This window comes from Rana temporaria, chromosome 4 (assembly GCF_905171775.1).
Source record: "Rana temporaria chromosome 4, aRanTem1.1, whole genome shotgun sequence".
Taxonomy (NCBI): Eukaryota; Metazoa; Chordata; class Amphibia; order Anura; family Ranidae; genus Rana; species Rana temporaria.
The window spans coordinates 215,076,585-215,094,874 of record NC_053492.1 but is presented as its reverse complement, the minus strand read 5'-3'; the positions used below and the strand labels follow the sequence as shown (position 1 = coordinate 215,094,874).

The 18,290-nt window shown below is 44.8% G+C and overlaps 1 protein-coding gene across 2 annotated transcripts in view; it reads right to left on the bottom strand.

Moving 5' to 3' along the window:
* Positions 1-18,290, bottom strand: part of LOC120936982 (elongin-A-like) — a 146,667-nt gene that overhangs the window by 35,329 nt on the left and 93,048 nt on the right. For both annotated transcript variants that reach the window (XM_040349831.1, XM_040349832.1), the window contains exons 6-8: positions 6,687-6,854; positions 5,032-5,129; positions 2,077-2,257 (exon numbers count right to left, since the gene is read on the bottom strand). In XM_040349831.1, the coding sequence (XP_040205765.1) occupies positions 2,077-2,257; positions 5,032-5,129; positions 6,687-6,854 (447 nt within the window). The remainder of the gene's footprint in view (positions 1-2,076; positions 2,258-5,031; positions 5,130-6,686; positions 6,855-18,290) is intronic.

Genomic DNA, 18,290 nt, shown 5'->3' with positions numbered 1-18,290 from the left:
ACCCAAAGATGACAATGAGGTCTGTCGTCCTATTTGGTCTTACCCAGGCTATTCTGATTATTTTGCATGAAATCACTTGTTGCCATTGTATTTTGTGCCTGTGTGCTTTCAATGCCAAGAACAGAATCCGTCAATGGGGCCCGAGTGTATGCAGGTGTTTACCCCCCCCCCCCCCAATTGGTAGCCTTGTGTTGTTGGCCAATGTACAGAGGTAATGGAGGATGAGAGTATTATAGTTCCTCTGCAGCCTTCGTAGGTATCACCAGGGGAACAGTTGTCTCGATTGTCAGCTGCAACGCTGTAGTTGGCACACAGTTGTAAAGTGAATAGAGTAGGGACAGGATCCACACTGGATAAGGACAGCTGATCTAGTCTTTGGAAGAGGTTCCTGATAAACAGACTGCTCTTGGCTCCACTATTCCTTGGACTCCATTACAGTGATAAAGATTTTGTATTAGTTCTTCCAAGTGCTGCTACACTGTTAGTCTACCCAACAGCCACCCCCACATGCTGCTCATATGCTGGTCTGGCAATGCAAGCCTTAAAAAGGGGTTGTAAAGCTTTGTGTTTTTTCACCTTAATGCATCCTATGTGCGGCGCTTGCGCAATACAAACTCAACTGAGCCTCCGACAATAGCCGAAGATGTAGAGCCGAGCTTCATCTCTACACGGCGCTTGCGCACTGACTAGGATACATGCGGCACACTCCCGATGCTAGTGCTACTCTGTAAGGGGCGGGGGTGATTTTAGCAATAAAGTACACGTCTTAGCGGGGCACATTGCAAAACCTGCCCTCCATTTGTTTTAACAAGCCCTGCTAAGACGTGTACTTTATTGCTAAAATCACCCCCGCCCCTTGCAGAGTAGCACTAGTTTAGCATCGGGAGCGTGCAGCATGTGTCATTGTCAGTGCGCAGGTGCCATGTAGAGCCGACTCTCAACTCTACATCTTTGGCTATTTTCGGAAGCTCAGTTGAGGTTCATACTGCGCAAGCGGTGCGCCTGCGCAGTAAAGGGGGGGTCCTTATCTGCCGGGGGAGAATCTTAATCGGCACAACACCGGCACTGCTGCCACAGGGAGAATGAGCAGCAGGCAGCGGCTGCAGCAGTGGGAACATTTTACATGGTCAACCGAAAAACGGGTGGAACATGTAACAATTTCCCAAAGGTGAACTTATACTTTAAGCCAAGTACCTTACTGCTGTTTCTCCCTATTAACGTCATCTGATAAAATAATTGCCACTTTATTTGGTCTCTGTGTGCCATTCTGCCACCCTGGGCACCAACTGGGCCGCCCACACACCACTACTATAATGTCTGTGGCTGTTGGAGTCCTAGCAACCAGTGACTCATTCTTAGCCCCATTCAGCTGTTGATAAGAAGATTCCCTAGCTGACAGCTGAAATTAAAACAAAAGGAGTAGGGATGCTGGTTGATGTCATTACCAAAATATGGCAATGGACATTTGTTAAATCACAGAAATCTGTTGGAGAGGAGTCAATGGAGAAAGATTAGCAACTGTGCTGGGTTCCTATTGCCACCCATGTCCCTAGTGGGTAGAATTCAACTTTCTTCCGGTCTTGTTAACAATCACCAGTCATCTGTGCACATTTGTGGTCCTTTGCTGGACTTTAGGTCTCCTAGCTCTGATCCTGCACCTTCAATAGTAAGCTAAAATGGTTCGCTCCCATACTTTAAACATTTTAAAATGGAATAGCAGCAAGAACATTTATTTCTATATTTGCCTGTGTATGAAACACACACACACACACACACACACACACACACACACACACACACACACCTGTTTCTAAACTATTAAAACCTAGGAGTAATTACAATTTAGCTGTTCCCTTGTCACCAACTAAATATGCATTTAAATTATGATCAGTCAAATGGGCATAGTGATTACTGTACAATGTTCATTCAGTAGGGAGACGTTTTACATAAAAATTAAATTCTGATTAATATGTTATTTTGGTATGAATACCAGGTGTAGAGATTGAACGCTAGAAAGGTTTTTGATTTGTATGTAGAAGCTGGTCTGGTTTGTTTAAATTGCTTAAGGATACAAACCTTTAGGCTTTCCAGAGTATAGTGAACTGATATTTTGAGTTATCATTTTTAACTTTTCCTCTCTTTCACTGAAGAGCCTTAAATACATCTCTCGTGAAGACTCATATTCTAAGAGCCGGTGGCCTTTAAAGTCCCTTTCACAGTGTTTCTTCCACAGGTAGTCAGAGTCCTCCATAAAGTCCTTTAGTACAAAAAGAATGGCCTTACTTTACATTATCTACAGAGTGTTAAAAAAATAAAATAAAAAATCTACACATCAGACATATGCTAGGTCACCACAAAGAACAGATACATATGCAGTCTGCTTAATAAAAGACACTGCTATGTTAAATCGGCTGCTATGTTACTTAAGTTATTGCACAGCGCAGCCCCAGCCTCTTCTTCGGGGGTCCCCTGCTGACGCTCCTGACTTTGTTTACACAGACAGTACAGCTCAGCAACAATTCCTGTGTGATGAAATTTGATTGACAGCAGTGAAGAGCAAGTGAGCCCCTGCTCTTAAGCTCAGTGCTGGATCGAGTTTAGGCCCAGGTAATTATGGCTCTAAGGGGGGGGGGGGGGATTTTTGTTTACTTTAATGCATAGATGTAAGGGCATCAATGTAAAAAAACTATAAAAGGCTTAAAGCGGGGGTTCTGCGGGACATCGTTTTTTTTTTTTGCTGTGCATCTATGGGTTTTCGGTTTGTCAAGCTTGTACTCACGTGTCTTAGGTTTGTTCCCCCGCACTGTGAATCGGCCGTAAATAATACTTTATAAAAATTCCTCCTGGAATGTTCCATCTTGCTTGTGGGCATTGTGAAACCCACAAGCAAATACTTCCTGGAAGCGGTGAATGCTGTGACGTGACTTGCTTGAGTCACGTGACATGTGAAATCCCGCAAGATTTCGTCGGTCGGCTTTATGAATTGTCTCCTGGAAAGCACAAACACTGTGCTCCCAGGAGACATTGCGATCAACTCCCAGCAAACACTGGGGCGCTGAGGAAGAGAGGGGATACGCCCACTCCGGCTGGAGGGAGACCAGGAAGTGTCTCTTGAAAACCACAGATTCACGGTATTTGAATGAACTATACATTTTTTATTAGCCAAATGTTCATATACATATTGAGCTGGTCTCGATAAGCTGTATTTAATATTTAGGGTGGACCTCCGCTTTAAGAACCACCTTTAAAAAACTAATGCAGACCATTAGGAAATTGTAGAAGATTGTTCCCAAAATTACTAGACTGCCACAGATTAATACAATGTCACAATTGACTAAGATTATTGCAACATTCATCGATCAGCCATAAAATCCTGACCAGCCCCCATTCACACCTAGGCGTTTTGTCGCCTGTAGTGTGACGCCGCAGCAGCCCCGAGACGCCAGAGGGACGAAAACACATGCACCTCTATGGAGATGGTTCACATCTCCACGCCGAACGCCGTACGCCTGCCGCCTGAAAAAAAGTCCCGGACCTTTTTTTCAGGCGGCTTTCGGCATAGGAGATGTGAACCATCTCCATAGAGGGGGTGAAGGCTGCATTCACAATCGCGGTGTTTTGTCGCCGCAAATCGCGGTACAAAACGCTGCTATTTGTCACCGCAATTCGCGGTACAAAACGCCGCGATTTTGTACGCCGAGGTGTGAATGCAGCCTAATATGGAGTATGGCCCCCTTTTGCTAAAACAAACCTGACCCATTGAGTCATGGACACCAAAGTAACATCCACATGAATGGCAGGACCCAAGGCTTCCCCAGCAGAACACTGCCCAAAGCATCCTTCTACCGCATGCTGGTGCCATCTTTTCCCCAGGTAAGTGATGCACACGCACCCCAGCCATCCACATAATGTAAAAGAAAAACATGATTCAGCAGACCAGGCCACCTTCTTCCATTGCTCCGTAGTCCAGTGCTGGTGAACTTTGTTGAAACATTTGTCTGTGAGCATCGGTCACAGTCCCATACACAACATACTGTCCTTTTTTTTCTGATTTCACCACATCAACATCATGGACAACATATTCACTTGCTGCCCAATATATCCCACCAATTTTTAGATGCTATTGTAACAAGATATTGCGGTTACCGGTCAGTGGTCATAATGTTATGGCTGATCACTGTAAGCATAAGGCACATTCCAAACACCTCATGCATCTGACCCAGACCTTTGTCCAAGACACATGTAACTACTCCATACTACATGGGCATCGGACCCTCTAAACACTTTTAGCACAATGCTTTGAGTTTTTTTCATATTGCCCAACTGCAGTTTTGCCATAATGTGGGTGCAATGCAGTGTATCTGTGGTTTTCGTGTGGGTTTCCCATACTTTATCGACTTCTATTAGAAGTGTTTTTGGTGCATTTTCCAAAATTGCACCAAAAGTTCTGCATGCTGCATCTTTGGTTCCCTTTTCAGAACATGCACCAAACTTTCCGATCATGTGGCGGTAAAAGAACCCTTAAAGCGGTGCAAGGGTTAAATGTGTGTTAAGTCTAGGAGGTAGAAGGTGACTTTTTTCCTCATTCCCCTGGCCATTGGAACTCTCCTTTACTCTCCGAAGCTTCGGGTTGTGGGCGGGCCTCACCATTCTCATGTACGATGCAGGACTGCTGGTCCTGCATTAACCATGATGACAGCAAAGAGTGACCGCTGGCCAGAGCACCGAAGAGAGGAGGCTTCAAGGGACCGGTCACACATAATAGTGGAAGCCTACTGGAGTAAAGAATAAGACCCCATACACACCATTAGATTTTTTGCAGGCGTTTGTCTTCAGATTTACCAAAACCTTGTACTGCAAGGGCCTGCCTGATCGCACAGAAATTGAAACTCCCAAGGTTTCACCTCATATATTATATGGTTTGGGTAAATCTGAAGACAAAAATCTGCAGAAAATCGAATAGGAAAGCATTTCAACCCATTCCTCTAGCCCTAGATTAAAAAAAAAAAATATGGAATAAGATCGACATACTGGATTACATTCTTCAATTCGATTAAGCTGCTCTGGAGTACAACGCTCAAGAACTGGCTTTAGGATATCAAACGGTACACCTCCAACTTCTTGGATTGCTATAAAGTAGACAAGAAATGAGAATAAAAAAGTAGTCCATGACAAATATGATATAGTATGTTTATGGCATTATAGCTGAATTCCAGGTTTACCCTTTCAACTAATTTTGGCCAAGCTGGCCCAAACTCATTTATACACCAACAGATGCACTGTATAAAGTGTATGTAGCCCTAGCTACATTCAGTATACAGCCTTGTGTATACTTGTGTGGGACAGACTTCTTGTCTCACATCCAGAACATAATACTGTCAGACTGAGTGGCAGTCAGCTATTCTTGGGCAGCTTTATATTCTCTTAATGAATACAGAGTCTACTCCGATTGGCTGAGGTGGTGAGATCACAACATCATCCATCCACCTTTCCGCCTTAGCCACTCATACAACCCTATTTTGTTCTGGGTGAGAGACGAGAAGTTCTGATCTCAATGCCAGATTACAAGGCTGTAAACTGTATCTAGCAGAGGCTACATACAAGTTTTATACAGCATGCCCAGTGGGTGCACCTTCTAGTATAGAAAATAATTTGGGCCACCTTGGCTTCAACTATGTAGTTAAAAAGCCATTTTTATACAACCCAGTTCCTAGGTTTTGTGCATCCGATGTGGAAACAAGGCTAAGCCGCTCAACAATGTGTGAAAACATAGGAATTGGGGTGCAGAAAATTGGCAGCAGGTGCTCAGGCTGAGTCACAATTTGAAATACAGGTATTCACTGTAGCCGGAGGCAATTTGTTCACGAAGGGCTGGAGAACGGTACAATGAGTGTCTGCAGGCAACAGTGAAGCATGGTAGATACTCCTTGCAAGTTTGGGGCTGCATTTCTGCAAATGGAGAAGTATGCTGAGAAGTGCAGGCAGATATTTATTCATCATGCCACACCATCAGGGAGGCGTGCGATTCACCCCCAAATTTATTCCCGCAGCAGAACAACCATCCCAAACATGCAGCCAATGTCATTAAGCACAATCTTCGGCATAAAGAAGAACAAGGAGTCCTGGATAGTTTGGCCCCCCACAGAGCCCCGATTTCAAAATCAAAATCTGTCTAGGAGTACATGGAGACAAAGGGATTTGAGGCAGAAGATCTGTAGTTAAGATATTTGGAACAACCTAGCTGACCAGTTCCTGTGCAAGTGTACATAGAATTATTGATGCCGTTTTGAAGGCAAAGGGTAGTTCACACCAAATATTGATTTGATTTGGATATTTCTTATTTTCGTTTTGTAAATTGATAAAATAAACTATTAAAGCTTCTATTTTTGAAAGCATTCTTAAATTTATAGCACTTTTTCATATATTAAAAGGACAGGACGCTGGTAGCCGCAGGGATTTACAGATGTCTGCAGATTCCGCGATTACCTGCAGTGACCACATCCAGCAGAAATCACCACAGGTAAACCCTGGCTGTGCAGAAAACCATGAATTGTTGCGGCCACTGATGACCTGTTATATTGAATGGGGCCAGTGGCCGTACCTAGCTGCTGAGAGCCTTTGATTTCTGCCAGTTGTATTCCATTTTCCTCTAGCAGAGCAGCACCAATATTCACAGTCACACTTACAGTCAATATTGTTTTGAAGCACACGTAGACATTGCTGGTATAGTGTAAGCAACTTTGGAAGATAAAGTGTCTTGGAACCAGAATACACCAACATTTTAGAGTTGAGACGTTTTCCAGTAAAACCCTTTGTTTCGGGATTCATTTCAGCCACAGGCTCTGGTATATTCCCTGTATAGAAAATAGAATACAAAAAAACAGTTCTCAAAAATGGTGAAGACAAAAAAAAAAAAAAATGCAGAACTTGTCTGCAGTACCATTCATACTAGTCGTATGCTCAGAATTAATAACCACATTAAATCTGTTAGATTACATACTAGCCAAAATACACTGCTTAAAATTTTTTAAAGGAATACTTTTGAATCAGAACTCCTGGGATATTGATCTGGTCAGTTAAGTAAAAAAGAGGGGGAGGGGTGTATACAGAAGGGGTTGTTAATTTCAATTAACAGCAAAGCAGCTGAAACTGATTAACAACAGGTTCACTAGATGGGTCAATGAGATGACCTCCAAAACAGGAATGTTTTTTTAGGTGGAGGTTTCTGACATTTTTTCCCCTACTCATCTTCTGACTGCTTTTCACTAGTTTTGCATTTGGCTAGGGTCAGTGTCACTACTGGTAGCACAAGGCGATACTTGGACCCTATAAAGGTTGCACAGGCAGTCCAACTCCTCCAGGGTGGCACTTCAATACGTGTCATTGCCAGAAGGTTTGCCGTGTCTCCCAGCACAGTCTCAAGGAGCATGAAGGAGATTCCAGGAGACAGGCAGTTAGGCAGAGCTGGACAGAGCCGTAGAAGGTCCTTAAAGTGGAGTTCCACCCATAAATATAACATTACATCAGTAGTTTTAAAAAAATGTCATTAGTCCTTTAAGAAAAAAAATTTTTTTTTTAGATGCCTTCAAAGTGTTGTTGCTAGGCAGAATAGTTAATCTTCCCTCTTCCTGCACCTAGGTGCTTAAGCTTCCTAACCTACACCGCACAGACTCCTGGGAATGTAGTGGGTGTAACTTTCCAGGAGTCTGTGCACTCCCCAGTCTCGAAGAATCATGTGTCTTGGACAGTACAGGTGCTGAAACCTGATCTGAAACCTATTACACTGCTTGTGCAGCACTGAGCATGTGCGAGATCTGCAAGGCTGAAATCCAGGAAGTCATACAGTCTAGCTTCATGATGCCCACACTTAAGATGGCCCCAGTCAATTTCTATTTTATAAAGTGTCTAAATGCTGTAACAACCTAACAAAACGGACCTTAGTTTACAGACTAACTTTACTAGAATACATTAGGCTTTTGTATTACAGGGGTATTTATATTTAAAAAGTGAAATTGTGGCCGGAACTCCGCTTTAACCCATCAGAAGGACTGGTATCTGCTCCTTTGTGCAAGGAGGAACAGGATGAGCACTGCCAGAGCCCTACAAAATGACCTCCAGCAGACCATGGGTGTGAATGTCTCTGACCAAACAAACAATCAGAAACAGACTTCATGCGGGTGGCCTGAGGGCCCGATGTCCTCTAGTGTGCTCTGTGCTCACTGCCGGACACTGTGGTGCTCGATTGGCATTTTTCATTGAACACCAGAATTGGCAGGTCCGCCACTGGTGACCCATGCTTTTCACAGATACAAGCAGGTTCACCCTGAGCACATGTGACAGACATGAAAGGGTCTGGAGAAGCCACGGAGAACTTTATGCTGCCTGTAACATCGTTCAGCATGACCGGTTTAGTGGTGGGTCAGTGATGCTCTGGGGAGGCACATCCATGGAGGGACGCACAGACCTCTACAGGCTACACAATGGCACCCTAACTGCCATTAGGTATCGGGATGAAATCCTTGGACCCATTGTCAGTCCCTACGCTGGTGCAGTGGGTCCTGGGTTCCTCCTGGTGCACGACAATGCCCCGGCCTCATGTGACGAGAGCATGCAGCCAGTTCCTGGAGGATAAAGAAATTTATACCATTGAATGGCCCCCACGCTCACCTGACCTAAATCCAAAATAACACCTCTGGGACATTATGTTTTGGTTCATCCGGTGCTGCCAGGTTGCACCTCAGTCTGTTAAGGAGGTCAGTGATGCTCTGGTCCAGATCTGGGAGGAAATACCCCAGGACACCATCTGTCTCATTAAGAGCAAGCCCTGATGTTGTCAGGCGTGCATACAAGCACTTGGGGGCCATACAAACTACTGAGGACCATTTTGAGTTGTTACAATGAAATTTCAGCAAAATGGACTAGCATGATGCATCATTTTTTCACTTAGATTTTCAGGGTGTCTTTGAATTCAGCCCTCCGTAGGTGGATAATTTTAATTTCCATCAAATTATGTGCCATCCTTTTATTCCCAATACATTACCTGGTCCATATCAGTATAGATATCCAGCATGAGATTTTTGCCCATTGAGATTAAAGTGTTCCTTTAATTTTTTGGAGTAGTGTATATTGAAATCCACATACATTCTATGTAAAGAATTGGTCTACCCAAAATGTTTTTGGCTATAGCTGGAGTGAGCCGGTAAGCAAAGTCATCTGGTTTTTATTTTTCTTGGTGACCCAAATGGTAGGATCTTCCTGCCACGGTTTCAGGTTTTGTTCCCACTCATTTTAAAAAGTTGATAGTTTCTTCCTGTTGCATTTTGTAGGGCACCAAATGCTACCCTCACAGTTTTAATTTAATACCTGTGGCACGCCTGGAGACTCATGTTCAGAGACTGATGTGTGTTCCTAAGGGTCAGAAGAAATCGTAATTTAGTTTAGCTCTACACCATCTGCCAAAATTGCCTAAAAGTTCTGAGTGGACTAAGCCTTTATTAGATCTTGTTTTGAATATGCTGAATTCATTGGAGCATATAGTGACGATATTAAAAATGCAACACCTACATGGAAGTAAAAAAACGTAATAGCCTTTTCTTTCTTGGTCTTGGAATTTAACTACCAATCATCTCACAGAGCTGAATTAGCAGTTTTCTGAAAGCATCCAAGAACTTTTATTGCAGCAAAAATAAAACTTGCAGATAAGAAGGTCTAAAATAGTGACCAGCCGACATTTAGCCTGTGTGTATGGCAGCGGGTCTGATCTGACAGAAGCTGGAGATTCCCACAGTTTGTGCTGGTAAGTGCAGTCATGGTGATTAAGAGTTCTTCTATGCCTGTAATGCCCTCAGGAGAGCGTTCTTTGGTGGACGAGTTGTCTTATGGAGGCAAGTAAGGGACCCCAATATCACAGTATATTTATGGATACATTTCTAAGCTCAATTGTACAAGTTATAGTGTAAATCTAAGACACAATGGACTTAATAAAGTGGCTGTTCTTAAAATGCCTGAAGCAAAATCCCTAGCAAATTAGAAGGTGAAGTTTGGGTATTTGAAAAACATTGGGATTTAATTGGCATTGCAGAATCATAGCTTGATTCTTTACATTTGCAGTGAACATTCCTGGCAATGCGCTTATTCAAAAAGGACAGGAGGAGAATCTTGACTTCCCTAACCCCAATGGCGTACTTATATAGGACTTTAGACAAGCATACTTGCCAAATATCTAAGATATTTATAATATTACATGAGGATTTCACTATATGGAAATTGAGAAACAGTACTTGGGGTGGGGGTGGGGGGGGAGCGCTGGAAGAAGCGGAATGGGATATAAATTGTCTCAATGTAACTTGAAATCTAATATCAATACCTCATTAAATCGAATTACAATGTTTTTTCTACAGTGGTACTTGGTACCAGCCCGCTTGGTGTCCTCAATCCCGGGGCCTCCTCAGGGTGTTTTTTGGCTGCGGTTTAGGAGGGAACAGTCCTTCACACCTGGTGGACTTGCTGTAAAGTAAAGCGGTTTTGGATCCAAACATAGAATTTTCGTTTCAGTAGCTTACATAGTACAAATAAACACTATCTGTAGTTATTCATATGCATTTAGGAAAATGCAACAGGGCAACGGTAATCCATATACAATGTAAGTAATCATAACATATCAAGTGATGGGGATAACCAGTTCACGTAAATATGAATCTGGTCCTCAAAACAAGGGGGAAGGGGGGAAAAAAAAAGGAGGGTGTAGAAAGGGCAAAGGGTCAGGGAGTATCATTATTCCCCTCCGGCCATCAACAAATTCAGTGGCCAACAGTATGATTGGCAATCATTTGGGAGAATTCTGTGGAATCAGCAAATTCCAGCCAACAAGCCCAGATTTTCCAGAATTTGGAGGGGTTTCTCTGGCTTGGTGCCAGAGTTCCCCCATTTATGCAATATTCTTAATGCGTTGAAACCAAATCAGCCAAAATCTGGAGGGGACTGTACTGGTATGCAGATTTCCGCTGCATTGATTAAATGGAGTGTTGGTGACCGATTATGGATGTGTGGTGCAGAAGAAATAAATTGTAATCTAGCGCATGTGTTGTGATAATTGAGGTAAGGCGGTGGACTTCTTTCCAAAGGGGCTGAATATCTGAGCAAGACCACCAGATGTGTAGACGTGAATCTGGCTCCTTATTGCCTAGCCAATTTATTTACAGCTAAATGGGAGGAGGATGTCGTCCTATGGAATGGAGAGCAGGAATCCTTACATAATAAACATTTTAGACCTTAACCACTTGAGGACCGCCGCACAACAATATACGTCGACAAATTGGCACGCCTGGGCACAAGGTCCCAGTAGTGGGTCACGTCCTGCGATCAGGTCACAGAGAGGAAGAAGGGGAGAGGCAAGTGTAAACAAACCTCTCCCCGCGCTTCCTAGTGAGCCTGTCACTGATCGTCTATTCCCTGTCAGTGACGTCACACACCCAGCCCCCCCCCCCCCCACAGTAAGAACACTCCCTTAGGGCACACTTAAAGTGGATGTGTCACAAAAAAAAAATATTAAAAGCCAGCAGCTACAAATACTGCAGCTGCTGACTTTCAATATTAGGACACTTACCTGTCCTGGAGTCCAGCGCCGTCCGCAGCAGAAGACGAGCGATCGCTCGTCACTCTGCTGCTCCCCCCGCCATCCTCAGTGAGGGAACCAGGAAGTGAAGCGCTCCGGCTTCACTACCCGGTTCCCTACGGCGCATGCGCGAGTTGCGCTGCGCCACTGATTGGCTCCCGCTGTGCTCTGGGAGCCGAGTGTTCCCAGAGCACAACGGGGGGGAAGACGGGAGGTGACGTTCAAACCCAAAACTGTGTGGCCGGAAGTGGGTGCAAATACCTGTCTTTAGACAGGTATCTGCACCCCCCTCCCCCCTGAAAGGTGTCAAATGTGACACCGGAGGGGGGGGAGGGTTCCGATCAGCGCCAGTGTCATTTTTACAGTAACCAGTGCATTTTTATAGCACGGTTTGCTGTAAAAATGACAATGGTGTCAAAAGTGTCCGTCATAATGTCGCAGACACGATAAATCGCTGATCGCCGCCATTACTAGAATTTTTTTTTATTAATAAACAAATTAATAAAAATGCAATAAAACTATCCCCTATTTGGTAGATGCTATAAATTTTGCGCAAACCAATCAATAAATGCTTATTGCGATTTTTTTTAACCAAAAATATGTAGAAGAATACACATCGGCCTAAACTAAGGGGAAAAAATGCTTTTTTGTATCTTTTTTGGGGATATTTATTATAGCAAAAATAAAAAAAATATTGAATTTTTTTCAAAATTGTCGCACTATTTGTTTATAGCGCAAAAAAATTAAAAAATAAAAAAATCGCACAGGTGATCAAATACCACTAAAAAAAAAGCTCTATTTGTGGGAAAAAAAGGACGGCAACTTTGTTTGGGAGCCAAGTCGCACGACCGCGCAATTGTCAGTTAAAGCGACGCAGTGCCGAATCGCAAAAAGGGGTCAGGTCCTTCAGCTGCATAATGGTCCGGGGCTTAAGTGGTTAAAGTGGATGTAAACACAATTCATGAAGTTTGAGCTGGGCACATATCTGCAGAGTTTTGTTAATTCTCTTCAAAGCGTTATGTCCCGTGGCTGTCTCTTGCTCCGTTCTTCTGTTATCAGCATGATAACTCCAGACAAGTTTTGTCACATGATAAAAGCAGCCTGAGTTTTGTGTTGGGAAAGTTGCTATAAATAGATTAGCACTGAGCTGAACGATTCAACAGAGCTAAAAGTCTCTACCTATGAGGAGAGGGGGTGTGTGCCGTTCCTCCTAACAGCTGTCTTGGCTGTATGCCGAGGCTTTACTGCAATGCTAACCAGGAAGAGAAAATCTAAAAATGATGTGCAATTTCTAAACAGTATATAAAGATGAAGACAGCAGATATACATGTAAAACTTATGTAGGGAGATTTGTTACATATACCCAGTAAAGTGAACAGCCTCAGATGATACACAGAGATGAGAGGGTTTACATCCACTTTAATGCCAAATGACAGGGGTATTTCCCTTAGCCATTAAGAGATCTGGAGATATCAATTATTATTAACCAAAGGTTCGAGATCAAAACATACTTTAAACCAACCGACCGTAATAGGTTTATACCCACTGATGGCTGTCGCCATAGGTCGTGGCTCAGTTCAGTCCCACATAGCCAGTTTCTTCACCTGCGACGTAATGGTACTAGCACTCAGAATTTCCATTAACAGATCCTGAAATGTTGGTTTCTTGAAAAGGGTTACCAGAGAGTAGAGTTGGACAAGAAAAATGATAGGGTGGGCAATGTCGAAAGGAATTCCTTTCTGGCATATAAACTTCAACAGAAAGATGACACATTTCAAAATGGTCCTTTTTTTATAGCCTTTTCAGTTCAATACAAAAAAATTAAAAGCTACCGTTAATTAACATTGGGACGGTCTCAAAAATGTCGGTATATTGGGTTCCATTTTACCAGAAAGAGCTAAAAAGTTATCTACAGGGGAGCACCCTCATTGAGTTTCCAGATTGCCCCTAATATAAATAATCCCCCTAAGAAAACCATTTTTTTCCCCCACAACAAGCCTGTTTATTACCCCTGTCAAAAATGTTGCCAATTCATGTGGAAGGTAAAAAGACCAAAACCTTTGAATCTACAACAACTAAAAGATATCAAATGAGACATTTTACAACATTTGCTACCAAAAATATTGTTACTTAACCACTTCAATACAGGGCATTTTCAACCCCTTCCTGCCCAGGCCATATTTTGCGCGGTCATGCAACATTGTACCCTTATGAAATTTCGATAATTTTTCCCACACAAATAGAGCTTTCTTTTGTTGGTATTTGATCACCCCTGCGGTTTTTATTTTTTGCGCTACAAACAAAAAAAAAGAAGAGCTTTAAATAAAAAAAACACACACACACACACACACACACACACACACACACACACACACACACGTGTAGAAGAATACATATCGGCCTAAAAATGAGGAGGATATTTGTTATTTTTGGTTAAGAAATAAAAATCCCAATAAGCGTATATTGATTGGTTTGCGTAAAAGTTATAGCGCCTACAAAATAGGGGATAGATTTATGGCATTTATTTTTCTAGCAATAGCGGCAATTTGCGATTTTTAATCGCGACTGACACTGCAGCGGACATATCGGACCCTTTTGACACTATTTTGGGACCATTCACATTTATACAGCGATCAGTGCTATAAAAATGCACTGATTATTGTGTAAATTTTACTGGCAGGGAAGGGGTTAACACTAGGGGTCATCAAGGGTTTAACAGTGTTGCCTAGGGAGGGATTCCAACTGTAGGGGGTGGGGACTCACAAGGGGAGGAGACCGATCTGTGTTCCTCTGTGAACACACTGTTATGTACCTGGGTGTGAGCCTGAAGCGTGGAGGGAGACCTCCCGTACAACCCCGGCTCAGAGCCCGCTGGAATGGGGACAGTGGTCTCTGAGCACGGTGAAGTAAAGGTGCCGGATCTGGTGTTGCTGCAGAGGAGGCTGGAACTGCTGGACAGAAAGCAGGTGATGCAGGTCGGCAGGATAGAGAATGCGAAACAGCGGGTGCAGGTTAGCAGACGAGCCGAAGAGGGTCAGCAGAGCAGCAGACGTAGGTCAGCGGAGTCAGACAAGCCGGATCATGCACTTTGGAGGAATCAGCATAGACAATAGGCAGAAGAGTAGTCAGAGTCCAGGCCGGGTTCAGGTAACGGGTAATCAGGCAGGATACAAGCAGAGTCCACAAGCCGGAGTCAGGGTTGGAGAAGGAAGCAGTCGACAAGCCGGAGTCAGGGTTGGAGAAGGAAGCAGAGTCAGGGAGCCAGGTCATACACTGGAACAGGATGCAGAATGCAAAAACAGGAACACAGGAACACATGCAGATCATGCCACGATGTGCCCCATTCAGGCAGTGTGTTTTATAGGCAGCTGGACGCTGCGTATGACGTGCACCTAACGTGCGCGCATGCGCACAGATGCGGGCAACGGCCGTGTCTCACGCATGCGCATAGGCGCACGCAAGATCCCTGCTGTGTGACAATCGAAGGTGCCCGGATGACATCACGGCCTTTCGGCACACGCATCGGCTTCGCGTGCGTGCCCCCTAGAAGCCAAAGACGTCAAATGATGGCCGCCCGGAGGGTTTCTGCGGCCCTCATATGCCTATAGCTGGGTAGGGAAGAGGTTATTAACTTGTCCACGTGGTAAGCAATATGTAGGTAGGACTATACGGTCGTTCTTTGTGTAGGTGAATGAACATATTGCGAATGTATATTAAAAAAAAAAAAGAAAAAAAAAAAAAAGGGGGGGGGGGGGGACACAAACCACAACCCACATTTGCGATGTTACAATAAGAATCCTAGTGGCACCCAATTTCAAAATATTGATAAATATTAGCCACCATGGAGGGGAGGATCAAATGTGAGGGGCGTTTCTAAATTAGACATTTTTTGCATCTATGGAGTCGAGGTCCTATGTCCCACATGGAATGAATGTGGAGTGGGACATCAACTCGTTTATAAATACCTCTTAGGGCCCTTTCACACGAGCGGATCAGTAATGATCCGCGCCGTGTGTCCGCAAAAGCTCAGCGAGTATCCTCCGTAAAATCCCAGCTGAGCTGGCAGCTGACAGGGCGGTCCCTGCACACTGTGCAGGGACCGCCCTGTCTTTCCTCCGCTCTCCCCTATGGGGGATCGGATGAACACGGACCATATGTCCGTGTTTATCCGATCCGGCAGGCGGAAGAAAAATAGGATTTTTTTCCGTCGGCAAATGCGGATCTTTGCGGAGGCGGACGATTACGGGTGTCAGCGAATGGTCACTGTAACGGCTACCCACTGGTGTGAGGGTCTCAGCCGTTGGAGACGTCCTTTTCCCTGGCAAGCTGCGATATGCAGGTACCGCCGGTATATCCCATCGAACGCCCTTCCAAGAAACGAGACGTGCTACGTTTGAAGGGTCAAGCAGACTGACTTTATTTTCCACATTTTTCCTCCTTATATCTGGTTACAACTGTACAGAAACAAATGACACTCCCCCCCTCATCCCACACTAAGGCTAATTACTAAACATTCTTTAATTAATAACAACAAAACCTTCACCCACTCCGTCTCCTAGGCAGACGTTTCGTCTCCGCATACAGAGACAGTGTTATCACACATAAACAGTTTTTAGCATGCATAATTATAGTTCTGAGAGCAGACCTGGGATTAACACCTGTCCATTACAACACCTTTATACAAGGACAATGGACTGCCTCCCAGGCCCTGACGCAATTAGCATGTCACTAGACTGAGTGATAGAATATTGACTGGTTGGGGTCACAATTAACCAACATCTTGTAGTCTCTCAAGATCCTGCAATTATTATCAATGTCCAGGCAGAATAGTCCATAATCCGTTACACTGCCCCCCTTTTGTGGAACACTCCGGCAGACCCGGATTGATCCTTTTCGGATCAACTTGGGGATGTCCGGTCTGCTGTTAGGGTAAAAGTTCCGTTTGCCTGGACAGTCCGTCGGCCTTCCCATTGGCTTACCAGGTCGGTAGCTGATGGTGACGGTGAATAATAGAATTAAATTCTGGAACAGTCACTTGCTTTGCTCTCTCAATGGCTCCCAAAACCTGTTGCTGATGCTCTTGGGACAAATACGGCACCACCTGGATGCAAATCCCATTTAATCTTTTGACAATTTCCGCCTGTTTGTGCATTTCAATGTTCAAGCCACGGGACATCTCATAATACGTGACATAGTGTCGTTGCATCTCTGATTTCTCACTGGCCAACTTGTCACATTCCCATTTTAGACTGTGATATTGTGCCGGATCTACAGTACATGTCGGGGAAGGTAGTCTTACCCGGTTCTCAGCAGCAAGTGGGTTGATTCCAGCAACGCGGGTGGTCACGGCACAAGCAGCAGCAGGTGTAGGTAAATAAGCCGAAGTCAGAGGGCCAATGTCGTTGCCCAGCACCACCTCGGCAGGTAGGTTGTCCATGATACCAACTGTGGTCTTTCCTGACCCGGCTCCCCAGTCTAAGTGCACCCGGGTGGTGGGTACGCGAAATACAGCACCCCCTGCGACCCGGACGGCAACTGTGCGAGTGGACACGTTCTCTGGCTTTACCAGATGTTTTTGAATCAGAGTGATAGTAGTCCCGGAATCTCTTAGACCTTGTGCTACTTGTCCATTCACTCGTACCTCCTGACGGTGATGCTGACGGTTATCCGGAGAGGCCGCTTGTATTGGGTCTGCCTCATACCAAATTCCCAGACATTCCTCAGGGCCCCCTTCGGTCTCCAGGCAGTGGTCCGCAGAGGGACGTGATGGAGTGACCTCTGTGTTGGGTGTTGTGCGTCTCCAATTGTTATTTGTAGCTCTCAAAGGGCAATAACGAGCAATATGTCCAGTGTCGCTGCAGTGATGGCATGTCACCCTAGGCGAATCCCGGGGGTAGTTGCTAGGCCCCTGAGGACGTGGTGGGACTGGAGCCCGAAACTCTGGGCATGGGGTGACGGTTGGAGTACGCGGTTCTACCTTCTGAGCCAGCCGTGTAGTACCCTGGCTTACTTTCCTTGTCTCCGCGTACTCATCTGCTAGCCGAGCCGCCTCGTTTAAGTTAGCGGGCCGGCGATCTCGTACCCAGTCTTGTATGTCTGCGGCCAGGTCTTGAAAGAAATGTTCCATTAGGAACAGCTGCAATACTTCCTCCCCGGTGTTGGCCTTGCACCCTTGGACCCAAAGGGATGCCACCCTTTGTAACTGGTTGGCCCATTCCATGTGGGAGTCCACAGCCATCTTCTTGGACTCCCGGAAGCGCCGGCGGTAGGCTTCTGGCGTTACGGCGTATCGGGTTAGCAGCGCCTTTTTAACTTGCTGGTATTGTAAAATATCCTCTGGAGCAAGAGCCCGAAAGGCTTCATTGGCTTTGCACGACAATTTCCCCGACAAAATAGTGACCCATTGGTCTGGTGGTACCTGGTGTAGTGAGCACTGCCTCTCAAAGTCCGCCAAATATCCATCGATTTCCTCCTCACTTTCTACAAAAGCTTTAAATGCAGTGAACGGTATTTTCTTTCCTGTAGCAGCAGGTGGGGGGGGGTAGGAACTGCAGGTGTAATGGGCTGTCTCGCTCTTACCAGTTCCAGTTCTTGTCCCCTCTTCGTTTGTATCTCTTCCCTTGCTTCCCGAAACAGCTGGTTGATTAGTTCCACGGACGTTTCTGGATACAAGGAT